Genomic DNA, 13,214 nt, shown 5'->3' with positions numbered 1-13,214 from the left:
GTTGTGAACGAATGATACATACTGAAGAAGTTTACTTCAATCTCAATTTTAGTACCTTTATTCCCACTAGTTTTGGTGCCAATTCATACTCAGGTACAGGTTAAAATTGAGATAGCTTTGTCCTCAGTGTTCATCAAGCGTATTTGTGAATGTTACTGATGAGCCAAAACCCGACACTTTTTAAGATTATTTCCTAACGTGATGACAAGGAAACGTTTGCACACAATGTTCAACTTTTGGCTTTAGAAGAATCAGTCCTGGGCATCATACACCATGTCATGTAGCGCTACCTATCTTGTAGTCTAAGTTAGGCAAAAGTCTTTGGTGCTCCTTTGCCATCCATAGCTCAAGAAACAGTTCTTCCAGGATGTCTAGCATGCAGATTTGACCACTGTGTCCTCATGCAACCTGAGGCCCACAAAATGTATTTGCTGCAGTTATCTATTTTGGTTGTAGCAGTGACCTTGCTATACATTAGTAGATTCTGTGCTGTATCTTCCAGGATTTCAGCATTTCAAGTTTCAACAATGGCCACAAATAGAAACCTTTCATGTCAGTTATTTGATAACCAGAAAATCCCATTTACGTCTAGGTGGATACCGTTATGTATTTCTGCTACTTATTTTCTTCCAAGTTCTTGACTGAAGAAATCCATGCTGACTGGCTACGCCTTAGGACTTGGCTGAAACTTGTAATATTCTGATTTGGGGAGGAATGCAGCAGTCAATTGGTTCCATCTATCAAGTGTAGTGGGGCCGATACTGGTGCCCATTTGTTATTCCTCTCAGCGTGTTGTCCTAGCTCTTAGGAGAGGTGTGCATCAATCAGGCCTCAAGTGCCAAGGTTCTCAGTGCTGCACCCCGGGCTGACAGACACTCTATCATATAAAACCTGCCTTCCCCGCGCATTCCTTTGCATCCCGACCAATCATGGCAGACGTACTGACGGAGGCTGAGCACGGTGGATGGACAGAGCCCGCAGACGGGAAGCCATGCTTAACTTTAGTAGATGGAGCAGCCAGAGAGATAGGTAACAACTGTTCCGAATTTCTCAGATCATTTCACGAGAGTGTTTTGGTGTCGAAAATCCAAAGATGTACTACGTAAGCACTATTTTGGCACAGTTGAAATATTTTCCACTCATTTGATCTTGATGCAATATTGGTTTAATTTAGATAGGTAACAACTGTTCTGAATTTTTCAGCTTATTTGACAAGAGTGTTTGGTGTAGAAAATCCAAAGATGTACTACGTAAGCACTGTTTTGGCACAGTTGAAAATTTTTCTACTCATTTGAGCTTGATGCAATATTGGTTTAATATCTATTAGATAGGTAACAACAGTTCAGAATTTCTCAGCTTATTTGACGAGAGTGTTTCCGTGTAGAAAATCCAAAGATGTACTACGTAAGCACTGTTTTGGCACAGTTAAAATTGTTCTCAACTCATTTGATCTTGATGCAATATTGGTTTAATATAGATAGGTAACAACTGTTCCGAATTTCTCAGCTTATTTGATGAGAGTGTTTTGGTGTAGAAAATCCAAAGATGTACATAAGCACTGTTTTTCGCACAGATGAAAAATTTTTCAACTCATTTGATCTTGATGCAATATTGGTGTAATATAGGAGTCAGTGTGATTCTGTATGACTGTATGGTGGATAGTATTTTGGAGGAATGTTAAGTTTTGGGCTAATACTTAAATGCAGTGCCACTGGATAGCTTATTACCTGTTTACTGGCAAGTTTACTCTCCTATCTTGTGTAACTAACTGAACTTCTGAGAAATTTGATGTATTTTAATCTGGACATGGCCCAATATCTCCATCCATACAGCCGGTCCTTGCTAACTGAAATGACAGCCATTCAGAAATACAAAATGTCATCTTTCTTCCAAATGGAATGTTGTTTGATATGTTCAACATAGAAATGTATATTTTGACCATACAAATTGATTTGAAGCAGCAATAGCGGCATGCAAAACTTTGATTTTACTCTTTGTCGTGACAGGCAAACCATTTGTAGTGATATGAAATAATAGTTAAATGGTGCAAATCTTATTTTATTATATTGATGTTTTGTAAGATATATTGCTGTTACCTTGCTGTATAATTTTTGGGCTGTGTTTGAGTGATCATTTCATGATAAGTGGTTATTGTAGGACTGCTGCTGATATGATATTTGTCATGACTCGGCCTACTGGTTAGTCCAGTTTTGAGCAGAGTACTGTGTCACAGAATGTAGACTGCTCCTATCAGTTGAAAATGAACACCTTATAGACTTACTTTGTGAACCAGGTTTAAATCTATCTTTACTTTGATAGAAAGTCCACTTGGTGTTATAGAGTAAACATGACAAAGAATCAGATACATGTAGCACCACGGAAGTGCAGTTAGTTGTCACACAAGCCATACCTGAGTGGAATCACTGTGCTACTTAGATTTGATTCCAAAGCTGATGCCGTAACCAGTTCACGGAAAGAGGAAAGGAGATATCCCAATCACCTAAGCTTGGCTAGTTCCATTACATGGTATCTCTCTCTCTCTCTCTTTCTCAAAATAAGCTGATGTATTGATAACTTTATGATCCTTAAAAGATGTGAAGGACTCTGGATGGTCCAGCCTCCTCCATCCACTCAATGGTCCATCGCTTCCTCCATTTAAGTATCAATAACATCACTGTGCTTCGGTCGTTAGATGAAGTGCTACATGTACTGCTCGTTCTATTCGTCTTTATTGGCCGTAATGGCTTCCCCTCAAAACTGAAGGCCGGGTTGAAACAACTGCAATTTGTCTGAGGAACAGGGAGCGATGCGCAGTTATAGCCTTTCTCAGCACAACAAGTGCAAGCCTGCCGATTACCCTCGCCCAGGCAGTAAATTCAGTAAGTGGCTGGTCGTGGCAGGAATCCTAAACGTCTGACCCCCGGGCTACCTGGCGTGCATGGGAACTGGCTTAGGTGATGCTTCAGAGTTGACCATTATCTATAGATTTTCAGCGGGATGGACGTGTAGCAGCGCCATTAGCACAGTTATGGCACACCCGGTGTATATTTCACCCATCTACCGGCCAATCAGCCTGAATTTGATTCACGAGGGAGATGGTAAATTCTGCATAAATTCTCAGGATCAATCTGGTTCTGTATATTTGATACTGCATACCCTTTAACATTACCGTAACACCATAGCTCTCTGCAAGCAGACAGCGTGCAAGGCCAGACAGGCACAGCCACCACCCAGCCCAAAGAGCACATTGTGTGGCTGGTGCCTCCAGGCAAGCATTGGACAAATTAGCCACACCCAGACTCACAGTAACAACTGACGAAGTCAAAGTCTTCATTGAGCAACAATGCACGAATGTCATCATCATCACGATCATTGTTTAGCTGCTTCTTTTCAATGTAAAATCTTCTTGCTGTAGGCAGTTCTTTTGATAATGTGTTGGACTGAGAATAGGTTATTTCTTAATATGTCAAGGGGGATTGTCTTAGCAGATTAAAACTTGAAGCAACTTATCTAATATTTATTTTATTTTATTTGGCTGACATGCAATACTTTCAGTATGTTTGGCACTCCACACTTAACTTTGATTTTGTAGGACGAAGTTTCTCAGCTCTGGTACCGAGGACAGAGTGTCTCTTGTGGTGTAAGTCCGTGCCCGTGTGAGCCATCTCTGAATGTGTGCGGCGATTGGGGGGCCTTAAGAGCTGTCCAGGCAAGGTCTCCTTGATTTGATTTGGAGCCGTAATCAAGCCCGAGGCACGGGTTCATTTTGTAGGGATAAATTGGCACTGAAAGGCAGATGTCAATAACACCAATTCACATCAGCGGGCATCTTCCCCTGACACCACGCACACTGATTGGGTTTTCTCGGCTTGGAATAGCCAGAATTTTGATAACATCGAGAACCCCTCTGAGGTATCGTGTACGCTTCAAAATGTTCGCGTGAACTTTAAAAGATTGGAGAGGGATTTGTGAAACTGTAGTATCATTTCCAAGTGTGTAACGCTGACCAAAGGAAGGATTACCAATAAGATCTTGAGATCATGTCTTGCGTTTTCTTTCTGAAGAGAATTTGGTCTCGGAAGAACTGCTGTGTCCATCTAACAAGTGAAGAGATACGGCAAAACTAATAAGATTATAAAATGGTGTACCTTCCAGTACTGTAGCTGTAATTTTCTGGTTTCTATAAAGAGCCATCTGTCCTATATACAGTACTCAAGTGCATACAAAACCCAAGCTGGTAGTTCCACCCAAGACAACATCTGACTAGGACAGCAATCAATATCTTTTTTAAAAGCTTGGGTGCCGTAAAGATCCTGATGTCCAGTTTACTGCTTCTGGAGGAATTACTTCTTACACCAGTCATGTACTTGACTTAGGTCATCAAAGCTTCCCTAAAATCTGTTGTGTTCAATAATTCAGTTCTTAACAAATGCTGTTTTTCCCCCAACATCTTTCATCTTTGGAAGGAAAAATTTCTATTACTGTAACAGTGTTTGATAATTGTAACTTTTTACATCTCTAATGAACCATGTACTTGCAATCCATTTCATGAATTAGTCCCATAGGGCCAGCAAATTTGTAAATATTAGCATCCTTCTAAATGAAGCAATATTATTGCAATTTATTAGGAATCCAGTTACCACAATGCTAGCAGAAGAGACTGATACCCACTAATTATCGGACAAAATTAATACCAGGTAATTAACATGGGGCTAACATTATCTCAACACAAACATGTAATAGAACCTTAAAGTTGGTTCCAGCAAATTCACCAAATTACCACTGGTTCAATGCTAATTGCATCAAGACAAAAGTTTATCATTTTAGGTTAAGGGTAAATCAAAGAGAGATGTTTACAAAATTTGTTTGATTTTATAGTGTTAGTGGTTCAAAACTAACAGTCCATTCCCCAGGTTGAATTCTTGATAAATAAATAAATGTGTATTTGCAGAGGTGACCTACTTCAACTTGAATTTACCCTTGACTTAGATTTAAGGACTAGATATGATGGATTCATGTCCTTTATATGCCCTCTAGCTGCTGGAAACTTCATGTTACCATGTACATAACTGTTGAAATCATCTTATTTGGAGCATGGACTTAAGTGTTGCAAGTGGGTTGAGTGTTCGCCTTGTATTTGGTAGGGCATGAGTTCCTAAGATTCCATGTAAAATCTATAGTGTTACATTTGTACATGGGACAACATCTATAGTGTTACATGGGACCAACTGCTATCCAGTTTGGTTTTGTTCATAGAAAGTTAACGGGTGAGGTGTTATCCTCAGACATGATGTCTTCAACATCTTTCTAAATTAACAAGCACATGGTTATCACATTGGAAGAAAAAACATTGTAGACTCCTCTGGCATTGACCAAGCTTACCCTATTACAGCATTGTAGATCCGTGCAGATTCTTCAAGTTGATACATGTATATCTAGAAACAATTTGAATCAGTTCTCTATATTAATATGTGGATGCAATATGGGAAAATAATGAATATGTATTTGCATTCAGTGACATACAAGAAGTCCTTTAGTCCAATCAGGGCTTTCCATGCACTTTTCTGGCACATAAGTTTATAATAACTACCCTAAGAGGTTGTTACTGTGATTATATTTTTGGGCACATTTGCAGACTGTGGTAGCAGTAGATTTATCAACAAGTGTACAGTATCTATCCCATTGTATCTTTGGCTCGATTCCTTCTGGCCAGGAAACAGTTTAGCGCTATCTCCTGTCTCCAGAATGGAGGCTTTGTGTGAGAGGTGTGTTGGCCAGGGCTGGCAGGGAGCTTTTGGCCATGCCGTCTCGCCCAGAATCATACCAGACAGATAAGATGGAAGTCCTCCCTCCCTGGCAGCGGAGCCAGTCTTGCGGCGTTCGCCAGTCTGGACTTAATTCAAAGTCGTGGGAAGCCCAGGAGAAAGGTTTGGTGCCAGTAATGGGGTGCAAAGCCTTTAGTGCAAAGGAAACACAGAGGGCTGATGGGCGGGTGATGGATGATACAGTATTGGGACGGAGAGTCTCCCGTTGCTGATGCGTCGTGTGTGGCGTAATATTGTTTCATGTACCTCCAGATTTGCGTGATTTAAGGATGCTATCATTGCCGACAGGACAGTAAAACTTAATGCACTAGCTTTTATGATGATTACTACTCCTCTTGCAAATGACTGACTTGGCATTACACATACTTAGGTGTAGGTGGAGTGGCGTCTTGTGCGCTACATCTCAGGGATTCATCGTCGTTTACTTCATGGGAGCTCTCTCTTTCTTCTAGTGCATGTATTGCCATTAGACATGATGTGCACTGCACATTACTACTGTACCAGTGTATGGGTTAGGTGACACGGCCCTACTTATCATATGCCTGCTCCAGTATGCATGCATTAGCCTCTGTTAGCCTGGAAGTACGTGTAGAAGAAGCTCTAGTGCAGAGGAATGAAGGATTGCGGTTGCTCTAAAAGGCACCTCGGTGACAGATGACGTTACCAGAGTTGGGAAGGCTTGGGAAGCACCAGGCTTTTTCACACTATCCTCTTTTAAGTGAGTATAGATTTTGCATTCATTGTCCAGGGTTTTTAAAGCCCACTGCAGAAGGATTTCAGGAAATGGTGGAGGTAGTTGTCGAACAAAGCTTCAACAGACATTCTGTGGTATGATGCTAAGCTCAGCAATAAGTGTCTTATCTATTGCTTTTTACATGTGATTAGGTTGATCTTGTTATTTTTTTTACTGTATAGTTACTTTTACAGTAGCTGTAACTTGAAGTGGTGTGCCTTTATGGTGTTATTTGACTACTTGCCAGTGTCAAGAGCTTGGCATTTCACACAGTAAGGCCACAGCAATCAATATTATATATGTTTTCTGAAAAAATTACCTTAGAATTGGGTTTATGTTGCTTGTTTCTGCAAGATAGAATAAGTTTATTTGTTTACTTTCTACCAAGCCAAAAAGATCATCATTACAAGCAAAAAAGATTATACAGGTTACAGGTTTGTGGAGACATTTACATTCATGTTGAGCCGTGCAGTAAGATTTCGTTGGGAAATGAAAAAAAAAATTGACATTCATTTACCTGGAATGTGTAAATGAATACCCATTCCCTCACAACAACTCTTCCCAACAAAAGTTTCCTGCTGCATATCTCTAAAAGACTTGTTGAGCCTAGGATCATTTTGAGAAAGACCACCTGCAGCTGTATAATTGTTTGATCTGAAGCCATTAACTTTCATTGTCTGCTACAGAAATTTGAGTGCAACGGAAAGAATTCACTGGATACAATGCAACACCACAGGATCTAGTGATGTTTTACATTTTGATTGATTGTCACTGCAATGCTTCAGAGAGACCATAATTACCATCTACGGACACTGTCGGACAGTAGAAGGGAGGAGCCAGATGTAGTCGGAGACCACAGATAAACCAGAACTGGGACATGGTGACAGTGACAGATGCATCTTCGCTGGCTCTATGAGTCTTCCAGGACTTGGGCATAAATTGACATGTTCTCTAGTCGCAGCTCCTCTGGGGTCTTGGGGGACATCAGGGCCTTGTATTGACGTCAGTGTCTGAAGTTGGCACTCTCTCTTACCTTCAACAGAGGCCCACCGATGACTCCTAACTACATGTAAATGCATGAGTCCAACACCAGTGTGTTGTGGACCTCCCAAGTACTGGAATATGACATATTTATCAGCTTTGAGCTCCCTATCTTGTTTGGTTGACACAAATCTTCTCCACAAGTGTCTTCTACTTTGTAACAAGGATTTCAGCACCAAGGACTGAGCATATTTAGTAGGCAGCAGGAATTTAAGTTGTCATATATGATTCTGGTACTGTTTTTTCATGTTTACACTGCTTTGGATATTTGTTTTTGTAACAAAAGCTATACATAAACTTTAAGGCTTTTTTTACCAGTCTGAGGAATTTCCATGTGCTCTGATCTGCCATCAAAATCGCCTTTTCTTAATTTTCTTAATCCGTCCAAGGATCCAGCAAACAGATTCACACTTTGTCAAGGGGTTGGGTTCTGAAATATGAATCTATAGGGGATGGAAGCGTCTTTATCGATTTTCTGTAATTATCATAGGATCAAACGTTGTGCCCTTGGGAGAGGCACTTTACACGACTTTCCTCACTCCACCCAGGTGTGAATGGGTACCTAACTTTGGTTAGGTAAAGTGGTATTGAGGTCACTTGGGGGTGCCAAATGGCAGCCGCACAGACCCTTGCGGCAGTTCCACAAAAATGTGTAGAGGAAATATGTAACATGTATCATAAAAAAAGATGCAGTTGCCCAGGTAATGTTTGACCAATAAACCTCTCTATCTGTATCAGTATAACCAGTATAACCGCCCTTTGGCATAACACACCAGCTTCGCAGACATGTGGGGCGGTGGCAGCTGGCTATATTTACACCGAACGACTTGTTACATTCAATCTTTGCACATTAAATTGCAGGAGTTGTTTAAAGGTTTCTAGTGATGATGCCCCAATTGTGCTTGGTGGCAACAAGTTCCAGTCTATAATAGTTCTGGGGAAATAAGAGTTTTTGAACACCTCAATTCTTGGTTGATAACTCAAGGCATGACTGTTTCTTGTTCTTTTATTATTCCAGCTTGCGGAGAAGAGGAAAGCCCTGCTGGATGAGCTGGCCATCCAGGTGCAGACGTCCTCAGAGCAGCACCAGGAGCAGGTGGCCCAGCTGGAACAGCAGCACAGACAGCGGCTGGAACAGCAGGAACAGCACCAGGCTGCCCACCAACAGCAACAGGCAGAGATTCATCAGGTAGGAACATTCTTACTCCATTTTTTTATGTCTTTTTAAATGTATTCACTGTATTTTCCATTATGTGATTATGTAATTTTAATGTTTGAGCCTTGGAAGATTAGCCCTGCAGGAGCGGCTAAAAGGCTTCGAAATAAATGAAACTCTCAAACCATACTGTGGTAAGCACGTCGGCAGAACGTACTGCACCTACGCAAAAGCCATAATGTATTGTGCATAGCACTTCGGCAGAACTCACAGAAGGTCGTATTCGCACATATAAGGTTAACATCCCACCTGTAATTTCCAAATGTTCATCACAGTTGTATAAAAATTGTGTGCACATTGCATATTATTTTGGCATTATTTTCTACTCTGAGCTACATGTATGGTTAAAGGCTCTCACCAAGAGAGCTATGGTGCCTAAAACCAGGTGGTGGAAATGTATATACATGTATGCAATTGGTTGCAAAGCCTATGCTTGTAATACTTTGTTTAATGTGCAATGTTGCTAAAACTTCCACTTGACGTTCGGTGTTTGTCAATTGTTATGTCTTGCGGGTATCATTACGAGGAAGGCTGACAAATTGGGTGTATAGACAGGTGAACACAAGCCTCCATGTCGTATTGACTTGTCCATATTTTGGTTCCACGATGTCTACACCAGATAGGCTCTTCTGTTGGGCATGGCGGTTACAGGGGTGCCTTTATCTTTCTAATGTTTTAATCTATAATTGTTTGTTAAACACTAAAGTGTTTTTCTACATTTTTACATTAAGTATCTGATTCAGATTTAAGCCTTCTGCTATACAAGATCATGAAAATCATTTGAAAGGTTCATGCAGGTCCTGTTGCATTGGATTTGATACTTACTTTTGAAGTCAAACACCAAGGATCTTAAGGTCAAAAGGGTTGCATTTCAAGTAGGATAGAGAAAAAGAGCTACTTTGCCCTTAAAGGTACTGATTTAATGGTGCTCAGGGAATTGCCTTTAAGAAGCAGTCTGTTGATGTTACTTGCTAGAATTAACTTTTGTTCCGACCTAACTCCCCAAGGGCTGATTACACCTTTAACACATGTATACATCCTACCTGCTTCAAGTAGAGGTATTTTGATCTCAGTTGCGACCTTGCGACTCTATGTTATCTTTATGATTGGTTTGAAAACGTATCTATATATCCTTGAAGCGGTGGCATTTACTACTTTGGAGCCAAGCCATTTCTCTTATTACCTAGTATGTAGCTAAAGCCCAGGTACAAGTAATGCCGTCTTCTATAGATATTTTTTACATTTAGTCTTTCAGTTTTCCCTCGAGAAATTTTTGAAGATATTTTCTTTCTGCCTTCTTCAAAGCTTCTTTAATGATATTTTTCTGGGGTTAATGCTTCTGGGTCATGGTTTAGAGTCAACTTACCAATTTCAAGTCCCTTTGTGTAGTCATAGAACTAGCCAGCGGCAATAAGTTGTCAGTTAATACTGATGTATCTAATGTTTGGTGCTACTTTCACTTTAGAAGAAGTGTCAAGGTGTCAAAACCTTTTTTGAGGTCCCAACTTAAGATTTGATTTCTCTTTTCTTTATCTTTGATTTTCTCTGTCTATAAGAAGGTCCTCCTTCTCGTGGAGTCTTGTTGTCTGCTCGCCGCAGGTGGCGTGCTATTAGCATTTGAACTGTCTCTTTTAAGATTTTAGTTTACAACTTCACAACTTTCTGCTCCCTTGCACAAAGATACTTTGTCAATGCAGGGCATTGATTTTTTTTTATCAGACATGTCTAAAGCAGCCCTGAAGTGCATCCTCCACCGGTACCATATTTTCTCATGTTTGTGACCTTCAGCGCTCAGTGGGTGGTACAAGGTTGTATTGATGAAGGTTCATTCTAGATTAACATGACCGTTACATATCAGCGATGTTTCTCCAGGTCATTCACCTCATGGTTGTTGGCTTTATTTGAGTTGAAGAGAGTTGATTACATTATTGTACCTTGGCTGAATCAGTGATTTTCTTTCAGAGTAAACTATAAAAAATGTGTAGGGGACCTTGAAGTTTTTTTTAGATTTACTGCTTTCCTGTAAAATGTAATAAGAGCAATCTGTATACAAGTATATGTCATTACATGCCTTTTGTCATGATGCTTTGATACAATGTAATTCATGTATTTTTGTTTCCACATATTAGACATACAATGTACCTGGAGTGTTTTTATTTTAGAAAGAGTATCATTATTAATGACATAAACTTGCTTTGCACTAAAAGCTAAAAAGGAACTCTCTTTCTAGTTCAGGCTCCTGTGCTTGAAAAATTTCACTGTCTGAGCTTATGTAGCCTGCTTACCAGACCTATTATAGCTCCCGAGTCCTACAATGTACAATGTACATCCTCTCCGCAAACAGCTATTTGCGGAGAGGACGTAGGACTCAGGAGCTATGATAGGTCTGGTAACCAGGCTAGAGCTCATTGGTCCAGGCCAACAAGAAGTCAAGACAGAACATCAAAACATGACAAACATTCGTCACATCCTTTTGTGATGTCATTAAAGTTGCTCTGAAGTGCGACCCTGCGAATTCAGACGAGGTGCATCAGTGAACATGATTACGGCAGCTTAAGCTCGTAAATCCAGTGACAAATGGTATTGTGTGCCACAAGTTAATGAAGGAGGATTTGTTGTCCCAGACATTTGCCACCAGCAGGCTGATGAAGGCAGGAACAGGCTCAGTCTTGACAGTTTAAACCATTCCTGCTGTTCCCGTCCCATCCAGCTTCTAATTTCACCGTCCTATCTTCTTTATCTGGCATGAAAGCAATTAGACAACATTTTGCAATGCCCTGAGGCTGCTTCCTCCTAAATCCAAGGCGGTTGCGTTCCCATCGTTTTGCAGGAGAAAACAAATATTCCAGGATTTTGTCAGGCTTAATTCTACCCTGCAGCAGGCAGTTTTGGAGCCACAGTGGAAGTTAAGTCTGTCCCAAGATTATTAAAATCGTCGAGTCATTTATTATCCAAGATGATGATGAATATTGAGATGAAGGGTATGCAGAAGTATTGTCATGATATTTCTGGACTGGTCGCATGATAGCTTCTTTCTTCTTAAATCTCTTATGCATAAAGTAGGAAGATTTATCTAAAGTTCAGGAATTCTTGACTTCTTTTACACAGATTTCAGTACCTTGACCAAACAAAGGAGGCACTATGAAGTTTTACCCTAGCTGTTGAAAAACATGCACCAGGCTTTTTGCATTATAAAGGTCTACTGTGCTTATAGTTACTACAGGCTTTCTGAATTCATATTCCTACAGAATTAGATATATTCAAATTTTTCTCAAATTATAGAGGGGTACCATTCATTGTGCAACATCAGTTAATGTCCACTTTTGGTGCCCTTTAGTGTACTTAAATACTTTCCTGTACTGTCCAACCTTATATGTCAGTAACATTTTATTACTGCATGGTTCTATTGTTTTAATCGTAGCCTTTAATATCAAGGTAACTGTCCATTCATAAAAGTAAACCCTATCATTTATTGCTTCAGTTGTTAACAATATTCTGAAAGTTATGCCACTCCTAGTCCTAGAACTCTTTCAGACTGTGTGGAAATGAAATTGAATCCAAACCTTAAGGTTTTTCCTAGCTGGTGTGTTGTATCTGATATTCCTTTTGGCCATTAGAAGTATTACTGAACAGTATTTAGAGTCCTCAACTTTCTGTGGCGATCCCAAAGAATATTAAGCAGTACTTAATTCAATGTTTTTCATACATGGACAAGTTTCCAGCAGAAGACAATCCTATAAAAGTCTTGTTTTTGTCCCATTTCAAATTACCACTCAGAGATGCTTATTATAAAGCCTCTTTGGACCAATCAAATGTATGACCCAATGCAGACACTGTAATGCAAGAGGTAATGAACTCATTGTTGAACTAAGGACAGCTGAGACACCCTGTCTTTATTCCTACTTTATCTGCGGAAAACAGACCAGCTACAATGCCAGCGGGCCAATTTGATTCCTCTCCTATCAGAGCTGCACATGTAGCAGGTATGAGATCATGGTCACCTAAGCTCGAGCGTGAAAAGGAATGTGATATCTTATAAAGTGAGATGTATCCTCCTGCAAAAACACAGGGATCAAAAAGTCATCAAATACACTGGCGATAATGGCCAGCATTTGCCAGGGCTTGATCCAACGAAATTTTTGGGCATTACGAACAGAGTGGTTCACCAGGGTACAGCATTGCGTTCCGGCAGTAACGCATATAGTCCACACATACATCATCCCCTGCACCGGTGTCCTAGATTCGCAGACTGTTATTACACCCATAATATCAGCATCTCGGCTTTGGGAAGCTTTTCCTTTATGGTTTCTAGATGATATATGGGTTATTTTCTGCCCGGGATTGGCTGGAGTGCAAATGTCACGGATTCATTGTTGGGTGTGATGCGTATGCGTGATGT

The 13,214-nt window shown here is 40.3% G+C and overlaps 1 protein-coding gene across 1 annotated transcript in view; it reads left to right on the top strand.

The window, feature by feature from the left end:
- Positions 1–13,214, top strand: part of LOC109472803 (GRIP1-associated protein 1-like) — a 117,174-nt gene that overhangs the window by 17,795 nt on the left and 86,165 nt on the right. Inside the window, 1 exon segment of the mRNA XM_019772671.1 lies at positions 8,618–8,788. Within this exon segment, the coding sequence (XP_019628230.1) occupies positions 8,618–8,788 (171 nt within the window).

This window comes from Branchiostoma belcheri, unplaced genomic scaffold, assembly GCF_001625305.1.
Source record: "Branchiostoma belcheri isolate BF01 breed outbred unplaced genomic scaffold, Haploidv18h27 scaffold10, whole genome shotgun sequence".
Lineage (NCBI taxonomy): Eukaryota > Metazoa > Chordata > Leptocardii > Amphioxiformes > Branchiostomatidae > Branchiostoma > Branchiostoma belcheri.
The sequence above is the reverse complement of the archived record's forward strand: the minus strand, read 5'-3'. Positions and strand labels throughout refer to the sequence as shown.